The sequence below is a fragment of the Prunus avium genome, chromosome 7, assembly GCF_965620075.1.
Source record: "Prunus avium chromosome 7, drPruAviu1.hap1.1, whole genome shotgun sequence".
Taxonomy (NCBI): domain Eukaryota; kingdom Viridiplantae; phylum Streptophyta; class Magnoliopsida; order Rosales; family Rosaceae; genus Prunus; species Prunus avium.
In genome coordinates, this window is record NC_142290.1 from 22,901,541 (window position 1) to 22,918,283 (window position 16,743).

Consider the following 16,743-nt stretch of genomic DNA (forward strand, 5'->3'; position numbering starts at 1 on the left):
AAGCAAGCATATTTATACAAGTGGAAGTACAAGTAAGACAAAATACCTTGAGCTCCCAACCTTTGAATTCCCAAGGTCAAGCCTACCAAATTAGGCAACCAAACCATTCTTCCCTAAATTAAGGTAGGCTCCTAACCTAATTCTACCAATCCCATTAATGACTAAACAAACTAATTCATTAATGAGCTAGTAGACTAATTCAACATATGACAAATGCTAACACTCCCCCTCAAGTTGGTGCATAGATATCACCAATGCCCAACTTGCCAAGAGAGTTGTGGAAAGCTATAACAAGAGACTTCCTTCATTAATATGTCTGCATCGAGCTTCTTCTTAATAAAATGTCGATCCACTTCAACAAATTGCTCTGTCATGCTCCTTTGCTGCTTGTTCATATGTGAAAAAGTCAAGAGATAGACCAGCCACTTCGCATTCTTATACGGATTGGAAATCAGGTGTTTCTTACTCTCAACTCATTCAAGCAACTGATGGGTTCTCGGTGGACAATCTGATTGGCTCGGGAAGTTTCGGTTCTGTTTACAAAGGAGTACTCCCTAATGATGGAACGGTAGTTGCTGTTAAGGTATTAAACCTTCAACAAGAAGGAGCTTCCAAGAGTTTCATTGGTGAATGCAAAGTGTTAAGAAGTATAAGGCATCGTAATCTTCTCAAGATCGTAACTGTCTGCTCCGGTATTGATAATCAGGGCAATGACTTCAAAAGTCTAGTTTTGGAGTTCATGGAAAATGGAAGTCTAGACCAGTGGCTTCATCCAAGAGATGATGAGCAATCTCAGCCTAAGAGATTAAGCCTCATCCAAAGACTCAATATCGCAATTGACGTTGCTTCTGCTCTAAATTATCTGCACCACCACTGTGACACGGCCATTGTTCATTGTGATCTAAAGCCAAGCAATGTTCTTCTTGGCGAAGATATGGTAGCCCATGTTGGTGACTTTGGTTTAGCAAAGTTCCGCTTACAAGCATCAAATGATCGCATCAAAATTCAAACCATGTCAGTTGGGCTAAAGGGTTCCATAGGCTACATTCCTCCAGGTATAAATTTTAAAATCCTCACTTCCTAATAACTTTTCTCTGATACTGCTGTTGGTTTACGTGGTGATTGTGAGTGATGGGGTGATACCACTGTTGTTTTAAGGGTGAAGGGGTTTAGGACAATAGTACATAGCTTGGTGTAGGCTAATTGGCCTCCTTCTTAGCTTATTGGCTTATTGGCCATCGCACTTGATTTAGATTAGTTTAGGCTATTTGGCCCTTCACTTAGATTGGTGAGCTTATTGGCTCCTCAACATAGCTTTGTTTGGGTAGCTCTTGGCTCCATTAGTTTGGGAGTTGGCTTGTTTACTCCCACATAAATTGGAAGTTGGTGGATGACTCCACTTTGCTTGGGAAGCTACAAGTCCTTTTTATAGATGAGAGTAGCCGACATAGCCATTCTCCACCTATGTGGTTACTTTACTCCAGCCACAAGTGTGTGGTTTTATCTAGAATATTCTATATTGTACAATATTATTTTTGTGGCTATTGTTTAGCTATCATGCTTCACCGTCATAGTCTATCAACATGAGTGTTCTTGCTCTAGAGAGTTCTTCCAACTTTAACTCTCTTTGTCTAGCCAACATAGTATGTTCTCCACAACTCTAGAATCATCCTTGTATTCATGATTCTTCTAGAACTATGTAGAACACAAATGGCTAAAGGTCCATCAACTACGACATCCTAATGTATGCATTGACATGCAGAGTATGGCATGGGAAGCCCCGTTTCCATAATGGGAGATATTTACAGCTATGGGATACTGTTGCTAGAAATGTGCACAGGAAAAAGACCAACCGATGACATGTTCAAAGATGGTTTAAGCATTCACCAATTCACAGCCATGGCTTTGCCTGACCATGCCATGGACATAGTTGAGCCTTCATTGCTGCTTGAAACAGATGACGAGGAGGATGATGATGAACACGACGACAAATATGAAAATGACATACAAGAAAGACCAAAACCGAGATATAAGGATCCCGGCCCAGACAAAGTAAAAAGATTGGAGGAATGCGTGGCTTCAGTGATGCAAATAGGGATCTCATGCTCTGCAGTACCACCGACAGAGCGGATGCTTATGGATGTTGTCGTCAACAAAATGAATGCAGTCCGGGGCTCATATCTCAATATAACAAGAAGAAGAAGATGATGATGATGATTGCAATGTAAAAGAAATTAGTTTTATGTAATATTTTGCCGAGGCTATTATTAGCACATGCTCTGCTTTTGCCGAGGCTTTTCTACTTCAAATACATTGATATATATGATAACGCAAAAACAGTTTCATTTTTGCCCAAAATCTGGAGGTACAGTGACACTCGGAGGAGCAGAACACTGACCAGGCAATGAGCTCGTCATAATCGTGTACTTGCCCACTCACTCAACCAAGGCGGACCAATGAGGGGTTCGAATGTGGGTTAGGCTAGGGCAGTGAATCATCTCCCCTTGCATCCAAGTTCAAGAGATTGCAACAAACATATTTTAAAAAAAGAAACCATGTCTAAAGCTTGGTTGAGTTTTATGGGAAAGCTTGCTATTGGATGTAAAAAAACTCTAGTCCTGCTGGAATGAAGAAGAATAAAAATCTGCTCTGTTCTAGTCGTGCGGAAAAAATCTGCTCTGTTCTCGTGAGCATGTCATGCAGAGAAGTGACTAGACGGAGTTGATCTTAGTTCACTACGCTAAGGAATCTAATAATTTCAATCAACTCAGTAGTCACTACTTTATTGGTTTTTATTTATTTATTTTGTTCATGTTTTTATACTTTATTGGTTTTCTTTTCTCTTTTGAGATATAGCTATTTCTTTCATTTATCAGTTCATTAATTGAGATGCCATTGAGCCAAAATAAAATGTAATCTCAGACTAGAGTTAATCAAATTTCAAGACCGAAATCAAGTGATTGTCTTGTTTAGGAAGAGCACATCACATTATTCTCCAACCATGTCCATGGATGCCCACAAATTATTTCCAAGCTACAATACTTTTCAATCTTCGAGGCTTTTCAAAAATAATGCCAACATTAATTAATTCCCTACTCTTCCAATCCTCAAATTGACAGGAAACTTCACAGCCTTGTGGCCATCTATGTATGTGAAAAAAACCATCCATATCCATCACCCTCTCTGTCAAAAACTCAAATGGTCTTGTGTTCACTTCTCCATTCGCTGGCACGAATGGAAAACCGATGGTTCAATACTTGTTGTCCACTAATTTACGCGCCGGATCACAATAAGGGTTGACATCAATGGTATAGAATAAACCTCACAAGTTACAAACCATAAATCTAGTCACATACCATGAAGCAATAGCAATTGGAACAACAAAATGCCTTGCAAATCTATCATATAAAACCAAAACAATGCCTAAATCTGCCTGGCCAAAAGACACAGAGTTGCTGACCTGAACAATGATGACCTCAAATCTAAGCCCAAAACAGCAAACTCATACAACCAACGAAAAAAAGAAACTAACTCATAAACCTCGCAACGGAGCCTGAAAACACACAAAACCATCTCTCATTTTTTAGATATGAACACAAAATGTAAAAAGGGAAAAGGAAAGCGTTCTTATAATAATCCACATTCAATCCCTCCAAACAGCAGAGGAATAATCCTGTATAAACAATATTAAATCAAAATGCAAAACGAGCAAAAAATTCAAATTTGGAGTGAGTTTTGTAATGATTAAAAACAGAAAGAAAAAGAGTCTGAAAATCCACATTTAGAACATGAAAACAAAAAGTACCAAGAATAGAGACAAATGTCCTTACAAGAAGCCAAAAGTTCATAGTCCTCTACAACCTATAAGAATTAGACCAAGATACACAAGCCAAAAATACCAATTTAGAGCATTTACGTGTACCAACCAATGAAAATAAGAAACTAAACTACAAGGAAAGATGCATCATTAATTTTGAGGGCATACACAAAAAAAAAATACCAAGAAAGGAGACAAACGATATTCCAAGAAATAAAATTCAGTCCCACTAAACAGGATCCCCATAAGAATTAAACCAAAATACACAAGGCAATAAATTTCCAATTTAGAGCAGAAACTAAATCATAAGTCAGGATGCATTAAAACCCCCTTTTCGAACACTATTCCCGAAGAAATTTCAAGAACACTGCAAACTCATACCTGAAATCAGGTCCTAAATATGGCTTAGCAGGATCATGTTGGAAACAACGTTTGTCATCTCCCGTCTTGGGAACAACCTGGAAAATTTTAAAAAACAATAATAATTAAAAAACAGCAACAAAAGTCCAAAAATGAAATACCCAGTAAGCCCTATAGAACACTTGTTATTGGTAATCCCTCTAATTAGCTCTGGTAAGCTATAATTAAAGACAGAAGTACAAAAGGAATATTGATAATGATACTAAAGAAAAAATATTATAATTTTTGGTGAAACAAAATGAGAACGATTAGATTAGTCTCTATATCCCAAGAATAAGGAAGTATACTAGAAGGAAGTACTTAAGCAAATGTTAAGAAGGTTTCGTTTAGCTTACACCCAAAAATGAGTGGCTATGCCAATGGGTTCCCACCACAGTGGTGGTGGATTCCCCCTCCCCCCATGGCACCCAGGATCGAACCCCAGTGGGGTTTCTTTCCTCCAATGTAACCACACCAAAAAAAAAAAAAAGAGTGGCTATCAAATATGAGCAACTTAGCCCCAAAATATTGTGCAAGGGCCTTTGCCAGCATCTCCTGATATATCTCAGACCCTGCAAAAGCATTTAGAACAAAAACCAAATATCATAAACGAATTATTTTAGAATGAACACAGCTATATCCATAGGTGCAGGACCAGAGAGCAAAATGTGAGGGTTCACAGTAGTCAACTCTGAGGTATACTTCACATGTTCTTTATGCTCCAAATGTATAAATGAAGCCACAATCAGCAGATCCTTCGTATTCTCACTGAAATCAGAAAAAATATGAACTCCATAAATTACTGGTGCATCTTTGAATCTAACAATAAAAGAAAATGCTAATGAATTATAGCCCATTGTCAGCAAGTAACATTTCAGATTCCTTCACAAGTTAGAGGCACAGAAAAAGGACACAAAGCTTTACCTTTATATGTTTTCTCACACTCTGTTTTCAAATAAAATTTTAAAATGACTGCTGCTTCTAATAGCTATCCAATATGGATATTAACTTGAGTGCACTGCTTTCCCTTCCCATGCATACCTCAGCTCAACAACATACTCCTAAATTCAAAAGAGAAATTAAGTAGTTGATAGTTTGATCTCAGAAAATGAGGAAATCTCTTCATTTAAATTCATTGCGTCTTCATAAAATGAAATTACCACTAACAAGTGGTAATCCAATTAGTATACATGATAAACATGAAATAATGACAAGTAGATGTCCAATAAGTTCTGTATAGTTCCTGAACTTAAATTGAAATTAAGATCATCAGTCATCGAATTTGATCTCTCTCTGTGATAAATCCCCTATGTCCCTAAGTTCTTGTACGAGTATGACCTTAGAAAAAACAAACACTCAGCAATTTTCCAGTAATCAAATAGATAAACACTCAGCTAAATTAGCAATCTAGACCCCAATTAATTACTCAGGTAGCTAGTTTCTAGGTTAAATACTCAATTATTCACTTCCTCCACATATTTCCAGAGCTCATAATCATTTAGTTTTCAACAAAATGAGTAAATTTATAGAATCAGACCAGCACTTACATCGATGATGGCTCCAGCAGTCTCGGTAAGGGTCGGCGATAGTCGAGCAAATCACGGTTGCGAAAGTATATGAGTTGATGAAATTCTTTCACATTTTTCCATGGGTTCTCGAGAACCAAAAACACAGAGCACAGATGAAATAGGAGAAGAAGAAAGCCAGAAAGAGAGAGAGGGGGAGAGAGATGAAGATTACCACTGAAATTTCTATTCCGATTTTGAGAAATCATATAGGATCTTTGAGTTGCGAAAGCGATTCGAGATTGGAGATTTGCAATGTGCGATTCAGAGAGAGTGAAGAAGAAGATGAAAGACGTGAGAGAAGTTTAGAGCCACTGGAGAGCAAGAGCTTCAGAGAGGAGGCTTCTGATGTCGAGCTTGAGAGAGACGGGGAGAAATGGGCTTAAAAAATGGGCTTTGTTTTAGAATAGGCTATTTTATTTTGGACAGTCTTCATAAAATATAGTCCAGACTCTAGGCTGAGAGTAAATAAAACCAAGCGGGTAAGACCCAGTTGTGTAGCGGGAAAAGAGGGAAAAAGAAAAAAGCCCAAGAAGCTCAAACTGGGTGCATATAGCTTAAACAGAAGACGATGTCGCTTTACCTCCTGGAAATTTCAGAAAGTCTGGGACTTTGTTTAAATTTGAAGCCACTCTCTGCAGAAACAAGATTTGTAATTGTGACTGGTTCCCTTCAACGGAAGGTCAAGACGGTGCGTTTCGAGCCCTGAAACTCACCTGACTCGTTGAGTTTTAGTGCAAAACCCTAGAACGACTCAAATCGCACACATGGAACTCACCACTCCAAGTGAGTAACGGTTTCGCAATCAAATGTCGGAACTTTGTTTCGACAATATCAGTCTGTACCGTGAGATAGGGTTCACTGAGACAAAGGCTAGGAGTGGTCAAATTGATGTTAAAAAATATGAGAATTCAAATTAAAGATTGAGGATTCAAAGGGACATAAAAAATTGAACTTGCTTAACAATACTCGTATGTACCGTGAGCTAGAGTTGGCTGAGGCAAAGGCTAGGAATGATCAATTTGATGTTAAAAAATATGAGAATTCAAATTAAAGATTGAGGATTCAAGGGGACACAAAGGATTTGCAAAAACGTATATGAAAAAAACTGAACTTGTTCGACAATACCAGTATGTACTGTGTGCTAGGGTTGGCTGAGACAAAGGCTAGGAGTGGTCAAATTGATGTTAAAAAATATGAGAATTCAAATTAGAGATTGAGAATTCAAGGGGACATAAAAGATCTGCAAAAACGTAAATGAAAAAAAACTAAACTTGCTTAACAATACCTGTACGTGAGCTAGGGTTGGATGATGCAAAGACTAAGAGTGATCAATTTGATGTTAAAAAATATAAGAATTCAAATTAGAGATTGAGGATTCAAGGGGACACAAAAGATTTGCAACAGTGTAAATGAAAAAAACTGAACTTGTTCAACAATACCAGTCTGTACCGTGAACTAAGGTTGGCTGAGACAAAGGCTAGGAGTGGTTAATTTGATGTTAAAAAATATGAGAATTCAAATTAGAGATTGAGGATTCAAGGGAACATAAAAGTTCTGCTAAAACATAAAAGAAAAAAATTGAACTTGCTCAACAATACCAATCTGTCACGTGAGCTAGGGTTGATTGATGCAAAAGTTGGGAGTGTTCAATTTGATGTTACAAAATATGAGAATTCAAATTAAAGATTGAGGATTCAAGGGGACACAAAGGATTTGCAAAAACGTATATGAAAAAAACTGAACTTGTTCGACAATACCAGTATGTACTGTGTGCTAGGGTTGGCTGAGACAAAGGCTAGGAGTGGTCAAATTGATGTTAAAAAATATGAGATTTCAAATTAGAGATTGAGGATTCAAGGGGACATAAAAGATCTACAAAAACATAAACGCCATTGAAAATTTCTTTTCTTTGAGCTTGGGGGAAAGAATCATGATACTTGGCTTTTCTTTCGGCATTTTCAGGGGCTTGGAAATGGGCATCTAATTTTGACCAATGAATTTTAAATGGCTAATTAAGGACTCTTAATTGGGCATCACAATTATAAACATCAAAAGTAGAATCTTGGGCATCTGACCTAGTAGGTGACGTAGGCTATATTGGCTCATGAGGTGCAGTAGGGGCTTTGTAGCTTGGTTGGACAACTTGTTTGGCTTTTCTTAATTCATTAATTTTAAAATCAATTAAGGCTTTGTCGGCTTCTAAATCTCGTTCTGTAATCGAAGAAGACTCTAAATCTCGTTCTGCACCGGTCCCGCCGTCTAGACAAGTCAAAAGAAGCCATGATAGACGCTTTAGTAAAAGACGCCATTATTCTCGCAAAAGAAATTCTTTCAGTGATAATGATAAATTTTATAGTAAAAGAAGATTTATCCCTAGGAAAAGCAAATGGTCAAAAGGTTATTCAAGAGGTTTTAGGAAAAGCCCCCGACAAGGTAAAAAGAATTACCCTAGGAAAAGCATAGATAAAAGCAAAGTCAGATGTTACAAATGCAAAAAGCAAGGTCATTATGCTAATGAATGCAAAGTTAAAGAGGCAATTAAGCAGTTAAAATTAGCATCCGAGGAAGAAGCCAAGTTAATTAAAGTTCTTGAGTTAGTTAACACTGAGTCAGATCCTATGCCTTCAGATAGTTCACATGCCAATAGTTCCAACAGTTCCCAACCTAGTGAGCCAGAAGTCCAATTAGGTTGTAAGGACAAATGTTGTAGAATTTTAAATAAATCCATTTGTGTTTTAACTAAACAAGAAGAGCAAGAGGAGTTATTAATTGAATTAATTAGTAAAGTCCAGGATCCCGAATTGAAATCAGAATACCTTAAGAAGCTTAGAAAGATCATAAGTCAAGAGGAGGCTAGTTCTCCCACGCCGCCTAAGATAAGTCTCAATGCCACCTTAGAAAGGTTTAATAAAAAGAAAGAAGTTACCCTTCAGGATCTCCAATTAGAAGTTAAAATAGTAAAAAAGGAAATTTTAGAATTAAGACAAATAAGCCAGAATTTAGAAACTGAGAATTATGCAATTAAGCAAGATTTAATTAATTTGTTAGAATCCAAAGCAGAGTCTAGTAATCCTTTCGGTAAGTCTAGTTCTGAGTCTGAAATGAAGAGTTACTAATTGAGTTAATAAGTAAAGTCCAGGATCCCGAGTTAAAAGCCGAATACCTTAGAAAGCTTAGAAAAGTCATAAGCCAAGAAGAATCCAGTTCTAGTAGTCAGCCTAAGATAAGCCTTAATACTACCCTAGAAAGGTTTAATAAAAAGAAAGAAGTCACACTTCAGGATCTCCAGTTAGAAGTTAAAACAGTTAAGAAAGAAATTTTAGAATTAAAACAAATAAGCCAAAAGTTACAAACTGAGAATTATGGAATTAAGCAGGATCTAGTTAAATTACTAGAGTCTAGAGCAGAGTCTAGTAATCCCTTTGGAAGGTCTAGTTCTGAGTCGGAACCTGAGTCATCCGATAAAGAAGACAAAGTAATCAAATTAATTAAGCAAATTAATTTTAGAAAATGGTACTCTAAAGTTAGCATTTTTATTGGTGAATTTGAGTTAAACACAGTTGCCTTATTCGATTCAGGAGCAGATTTAAATTGTATTCAAGAAGGTCTAGTTCCAACCCAATTTTACAAAAATTCAAAAGAAGTCTTGGGTACAGCGTCCGGTAAAGCCCTGAAGTTAAAATACGAGTTACCTAACGCCCATGTATGCCAAAATAAAATATGCTTTAAAACGTCTTTTGTGTTAATCTAGGATATTACTGATGAAGTAATTTTAGGTTTACCCTTTATCTCATTACTTTACCCCTTTCAGGTAGAATACGACGGAGTTACCTCAAGCCAATTAGGAGAAAAGGTTAAATTTGAGTTTTTAACTAAGCCAGAGTTACATAGTCTTAAAGTTACTACAAAAATCAGCAGTTTCTAAGTCAGTCAAATTAATCCAGAGTAAAACAAAACAAGTTAATTTTCTTAAAAAAGAAATTAAGTTTAAAAGAGTAGAACAACAGTTAGCCGACAGGTCACTACAGTTACAAATTAGTAAATTTGAAGAAAAGTTAAAAAATGAAGTTTGTTCTGATTTACCCTATGCCTTTTGGCACCGAAAGCAACATGTAGTTACTTTACCTTATGTTAAGTCATTTAGTGAAAAGAATATTCCAACCAAAGCCCGTCCAATTCAAATGAGCCAAGAATTAATGGAATTATGCAAAGCCGAAGTCACGGATCTAGTCAACAAAGGAATAGTTAGAAAAAGTAAGTCACCCTGGTCTTGTCCAGCTTTTTATGTCCAGAAAAATGCTGAGCTAGAAAGAGGAGCCCCACGCTTAGTTATCAATTATAAGCCCCTTAATTCAGTCTTAGAATCGATTAGATACCCAATTCCTAACAAAAGAGATTTAGTTAATAGGTTAGAAAAGGCAGTAATCTTTAGTAAATTTGATATGAAAAGTGGTTTTTGGCAAATCCAAGTTAAAGAATCAGATAGATACAAGACTGCATTCGTAACCCCTTTCGGTCATTACGAATGGAATGTTATGCCTTTTGGTTTAAAAAATGTGCCTAGCGAATTCCAGAACATAATGAACGAAATTTTTAATGATTACAGTCATTTTTCCATAGTTTATATAGATGATGTGCTAATCTTCTCTGAGTCAATTGAGCAACACTGGAAGCATTTACATAAGTTTTTACAGATTGTTAAAACTAATGGTTTAGTTATTTCAGCTAAAAAGATCAACATAAGTCAAAGTCAAATAAGCCCAATCAATCGAGTTATCCAATTTGCAGATAAGTTTCCTGATCAAATTCTAGAGAAAAGCCAGCTTCAAAGATTTTTAGGATCTTTGAATTATGTTTATGATTTCTATCAAAATCTGAGAAAATTATGCAAGCCCCTGTTTGATCGCCTCCAGAGCAATCCTCCTGCCTGGACTCCGAGTCATACAGAAATAGTTAAACAAATCAAAGTACATGTCAAGTCACTTCCATGCCTAGGTATTCCTTCAGCTAATGCTTTTAAAATTGTTGAAACAGATGCCTCTGAAACAGGTTATGGTGGTATTCTAAAGCAAAAAATTAAGCCCGATTCCCCTGAGCAAATTGTTCGTTTTCACTCCGGAGTTTGGAGCCAATCTCAAATTAATTATAGTACTATTAAAAAAGAAATTTTATCTATTGTATTATGCATAAGCAAATTTCAAGATGATTTATTAAATCAAAAGTTTTTAGTTAGAGTTGATTGCAAGTCAGCAAAACATGTTTTAGAAAAAGATGTTAAAAATATAGCTAGTAAGCAAATTTTTGCACGATGGCAAGCAATATTAAGTGTTTTTTATTTTGAGTTAGAATACTTGAGAGGTAGTGAAAACAGTATTCCTGATTTTCTTACAAGAGAGTTTCTACAGGACAAACAAGCAGAGCCATGTCAAGCAAAGAAAAAGAAAAGCAGCAAGACAAGCAAGTAATGCAATACAGTCAAACAAGCCAACCAAGCCCAGGCCAGAGTCAACCCAGAGTCCTTCCAGCTATACCTTGATGTCTATGCCAGTCAAACAAGAAGCCCATGCCCAACTTGTGCCTTTTCCAGGTTATATGCCAATTCCAGTCAATAATAGATTTAATCCTTTAAGCCAGCCTTCTCTTCGCCCTAATTATCAGACAGCTTTAGTTTCTCAATATGACCCTTTTATTGTTCATTCTCCTATGCCTTCTCAGAGTCAAAGCCCAGTTCAAAGGTCTAGATATCATCCCAAAAGCAATTCTCATCTTTTTGTTGTTGAACCTTATTTAGAAGATTTAAATGACCCAGCTAAAATAGCTAAGAAATTCTTCCCTCCAAATTTTCATTATTTTCCAAGTCATCCTTCCAAATGCTTAAAATTTTATAGGGATATTTTATATGAAACCCAGTCAGTAGACATTAGGCCCATTAAGGACAAAGTAACAGATGCCACAATTTTTCACTCTCTTTATATACGCCAAGTTATTAAGCCAGAACATTGGAGTAAAAATGCCTATGACCAATTACCCCTCCAGACAGGTCTTACTTATAATTATGGTGATTACATTGATGCCTGGTATACAATTTTATTTCATCAGCACCCAGACTTTAGCCATTCATGGTTTATTAATTTCGATGCCAAATTCAAGCCCCATTTTCCATGCTGGTTTCTCCAATGGTGGAACATTATCGGCCCCTGTTGGGAAATCATTCCAGAAAGCCTTCGACCCACAATTAATTATTTTAGTCAGAAGCACCAATTAACTAAGCAAGAAAAGTTCTTCCCTATGCTCCTTCATTTCTATACCAAATACAGAGTGCCCTGGATTCTAAAATGGAGTTATCAAATTAATTGGGACACCAGGATTTTAAGCCGTCAATATGTGGTAAAATGGTGGGATAAAGTTATCATAGGAAAAATTATCAATGAAGTCAATACAAATTATCCGCCCATTCAGATGCCTCCAAGCAGTTCAAATACAGTTAAAGAAGCCTCTCCAAGCAGTTCAAATGCCTCCCTCAAAGGGAAATCTAAGAAAGAATTAACTGAATTAGCTCAGTAGCTCCTTGCCCAAGTCTCCCAAATGAATGATGAAGATGATGACGATGCCAGCCCAAAATCAGAATCTTCCTCCAGTCAGGTGCCTAGTCAGCAGTTTAGCCAGAAGCCTAAGCCCAGATGGTCAGACTACGTCCCCGACAGTCAAGACCCCTATGATTTGAATGAAGACTAAAAGTTGCCCAAGATGCCTCTGCCAAAGTTAAAATAGCCGAAAGCAGAGTTAAAGTTCTTTCACCTGAAGTTAAAGCAGATGCCTTTCCTTTCAGTCAAAGATGCCAGAGTTGAAAGCAAAGATGCCCTGACAAGTTAAAAGTTTTTCAAAGATGCCCATGCCCTTCAATTCAAAGTAGCCGAAAGCAAAGATGCCCCGACAAAGTTCAAAGTTAAATGTTTTTCACTCCAGTTAATTCAAAAGATACTTTGTCTTCTTTCGAGAGCCAAGTCTATAAGTTAGAAGTTTTTCATTTGTAAGCTTCAAGCTTTGTTCAATAAGCATTGTAAGTTTCTTTCAGTTTTCAAAGTTCTCTCAGAGTTTGTAGACCTGAGGCAACTACAATAGTTGTGAGTGAGAGTGGAGTGTGAGTGTCCTGCGTGACATTGCTTGCTTTCACTGAACTAAGATTTCTGTAAGTTCTTACTTTGTTTTCAAAGCTTCCACAGTTAATAATATTTTCAATTAATATTATTTTCTGTGTTTATCTTCATAGTCCTTCAAATTCTAATTTATGTTAATTCAATTATTTTCATTAATTTATATTCTCATTTTAATTAAATTTAGTGCTCTCATAATTTTTTATTTGTATAATTTATTCACCTACGTTAATTTTCTTTTGAGTTTATGATTAATTTATTAGTTTCAATTTGCATCCATTCATTAATCTATTTTGTTCATTATTTCTTTATTTTTTATTTTTTAGTTGCTCAAGTCATCTTCCAAGTCAATTACTTAGTCATACTCTTTATCCTCTTCCGTAGCTAACTAATCCCTTTCCTCTTCCAAGTCTTCAAAGTCTTCAAATTATTAAATACACAAGCCAACAAAAGTCAAGCTTTTCACCTATAACTAGTTAAAAATCCTTTTTAATATAGTTCTTCTAGATTATAGGTCCTAGTCCCCTTCTGGTATATATATATATATGACAATATGATTTTCCCATTTTTTCCATTATACATTTAAAAACACTTTATTTAAGACATGAAAGCAACAAGAGTATATACATAATTAATACAGCAGTTAATTAAACATATGAATATATGAGAAGTGAGGAGGGCACTCTTATGAAAGAAAGAAGGTTGTTATTTTGAAATTTATTTGGTAAAGGTTGCTACAAACTAATAGGGCCTTTCCCTGTCATAGCAGCTTGGATGTATTGGGTTTGAAAAAAGATTTTGTAGTTGAAACCAGCCATGTCAGCTTTGAATTTGAGCTGAACCCTAACCAGTCCCTTTTCATGCATGCAATTTAATCTGTAGTTTACATTACATTATGATAAAATACAAGTTGTCCACGTTGGCAATCCACGATTCACTAAAGCAGCCAATCAGTGACTTTTCCAACCGACTCTTCCAATAAAAACCTGTACTTCAAATATCTACTTCCCTTGTTTTTTTATTTATTTATATTTTCTCTTATCCGATAATTAATCATCGGTACCTACCACTACTAGTACTAACCTTGTTTATTTTCTATTATACTATATACCCTTCTCACATGATAAATGTTACACTCTGATTATAAATTTTTATAAACACTTTATTTAAGACATGAAAGCGACAAGAGTATATACATAATTAATGAATGAATGAAGGAGGGCACTCTCACTCTTAGTCTTTACTTTAGGCAGCCGCAGAGAGGAAGAGAATGAATGATTTATTATATTTTTGAACTTTATTATTATAAGAAAATAGTATTTTTGATATGTATCTTTACAATACACAAGGCTATCTTTTGTAAGTGAAAAGAGTGCTATGTAAGGTAAGAAAATAAATTCCTAAATTATCCTAAAGTAAAACTGTTGACTTCAACCACGCATGCATAATGCATGCATGCTCATTTTAATTAATTGTCCAAGATAGTAATAGCTAGCTCCTAGTTGTGATCATGTGTGAGAAGCTAGCATATAAAGATTTGAGGGGTTGCAGAAAAGCCTGCAGTTGCCGGACAAAAGGTTGCAACCACATCACATATACTGGTTGGTTGGCTAGTTGGCTTCTCCATGGCCTACACATGTTGATCAGTTTGATTAGGTTCATAAAAATAATATGACAAACATCTTTGTGTTGATTACATTACAAGACAATGAATGAACTTGTTTGATTTAGGTTTAGATCCAACTTAGTTTCAAAACTTGTTTATTCACTATTTGGTTTGGTTTTCTCAACATTTTAACCATAATGTGCTTATTTTCTATAGTAAATTGAGCTTAGGATCCAACTAAGCAAGTTACCTAATATAACTTAAAATCTGATTTATTGTATTTTTCGGATTCCAAAACTACCCCTATTTATAAGTTAATGTGTTATGAAGGGTGTAACTAATGACACACGTTGAATTGGAAAGATATCCAAATGGTTGTAATGGATTTAGGAATTAATTTAGAAACTTATTCAAAATTAAATATTAAATTCAACATTAACATATTACTAATCTATATATGATTAACGTTTTGGTTTATTTAATATAAAAAATATGTTGTTTTCCTTTTATGAATTATACGACTAGTAGTAATCTATTTTATTATAGTTTTATGAATAATAGTGTACATTCTAATTATGTTGAAAAATAATTTGATAATCTATTTATTGTTTGTTTTTTGAAAAACATTTTTTTTAAATGAACCTATTTTTTCTCTAAATAATGTACCTATTTTTTCTTTGAATAATGCACCCTTTTTTTTTTCTCTAAATAAAGCACGTATTACTTGTTTTATGAAAAATAATGTGATCATCTTTTTATTGTTTGTTTTATGAACCTATTTTTTCTCTCCAAATAATGTACCTATTTTCTTTTTCTCTAATAATGTACCTAGTAAAACAATTTACCTAGTATATTAAACCTATTTTTTCATAAATTTTGTATCTATTTTTGTCTCTAAATAATGTACCTATGACTTGTTTTATGAAAGATAATTTGATAATCTATTTATTTTTTTTTTTTATGAATTTTTTTTAATTGAACCTTTTCTTTTTCCCTAAATAATGTACCTTTTTTTTTTCTCTCTCTAATAATGTATACCTAGTATAATGAACTTATTTTTTTCTTCTAAATAATGTACCTATTTTTAATTTATAAAAAAATATGCATAAATTTTAATTATACAACGTACCTATTTTCTATAAATTATTGTGTACTTATTTTTAATTTATGAAAAATGTACCGAAATTTCAATTACAAAGTAACTGACCTAGTTTTTTTAAAAAAAAATTTGGTAAATAATATACCTATATTTTTATACGTATATATTTATATTTTTCATATGTACATTATTGGATATGTAATTTACATATTATTTTTTTGGATTGCAATTTTAGTGGGCGATATGTTAGAGGGAATGACAACAAAAAAAAAAGGGGTGATTGATATGCTATTAATAGGGAGTTTTAATTACAATTATGCCAGTTAATGAAATGCTTGGAATAAATTATAAATAAAATATGAAGTTTGATGGCAACGATAGGAATACTATGACCTCTTATATTCTACTGGTCATTTAAGTTTGAAATTGGGTTTTACACATAGATATATAGAATGATGGGTATATGTCTAGGAAATAGAAATTGTAGAGACCTATATTGGACAAGCCCTATTTTCTATCAGGTTGCTGCTGATGACATGATGCAATGAGCAATATTGAAGTTTTCTTCTGTATTTTAGCCAAAACTTATTGTATGAGAATCCTCTCTTGGTCTAGTCATTTTCAACTGTATTTCTGCAAACGCCCCTCCATCTCTATGCCTCTCACACTTCTCCTTTTGGAGTTGGAGTGTCCAACTAACCCTTCAATTGTGTGATGATGTGAGAAAGAGAGTAACGAATCTATAAAATCTATATGACAGAAGCCAACAAAGTTTGAAAAATCAAGGGCCTGCACTACACTTGAAAAAAGCAATATTTTTGTCCTTTTTTTAGTTTTGAAGCATGTACATAATATATCCTTTGGTTTCAGCATGTTTCTCCTTGTTTATATCTGCCTAGGATTCTAGGAAGGAACTAAAAGTCAAATGTCTTTATTTGCTGATGGATGATTGATTCACAATTTTTTCTCTTTCTTTTGGTTGAAGATTCACAATGATTCTTGAGGTTTAACTTGATGGGGGTTTTTTGTTTTATTTTTTATTTATTTTAATGGCCCATCACCTTATTAATTTATAAATAAAACCCTGTTTTTATAAGTAA

At 34.8% G+C, this 16,743-nt stretch overlaps 1 protein-coding gene across 1 annotated transcript; it reads left to right on the forward strand.

The window, feature by feature from the left end:
• The first annotated feature begins 383 nt into the window (after positions 1–383).
• LOC148293163 (putative receptor-like protein kinase At3g47110) lies at positions 384–2,867 on the forward strand. The gene is made up of 2 exons (XM_088243901.1): positions 384–1,055; positions 1,763–2,867. The coding sequence occupies exons 1-2, from the start codon at positions 740–742 to the stop codon at positions 2,206–2,208; spliced, it is 762 nt and encodes a 253-aa protein (XP_088100027.1). The 5' UTR covers positions 384–739; the 3' UTR covers positions 2,209–2,867.
• The last annotated feature ends 13,876 nt before the right edge of the window (positions 2,868–16,743 follow it).

Bases quoted from the DNA above. Each gene is read 5' to 3' on its own strand.
- LOC148293163 (XM_088243901.1), top strand. From the start codon at position 740: ATGGAAAATGGAAGTCTAGACCAGTGGCTTCATCCAAGAGATGATGAG. The intron at 1,056-1,762 runs GTATAAATTTTA...ATTGACATGCAG, and splicing joins CATAGGCTACATTCCTCCAG to AGTATGGCATGGGAAGCCCC.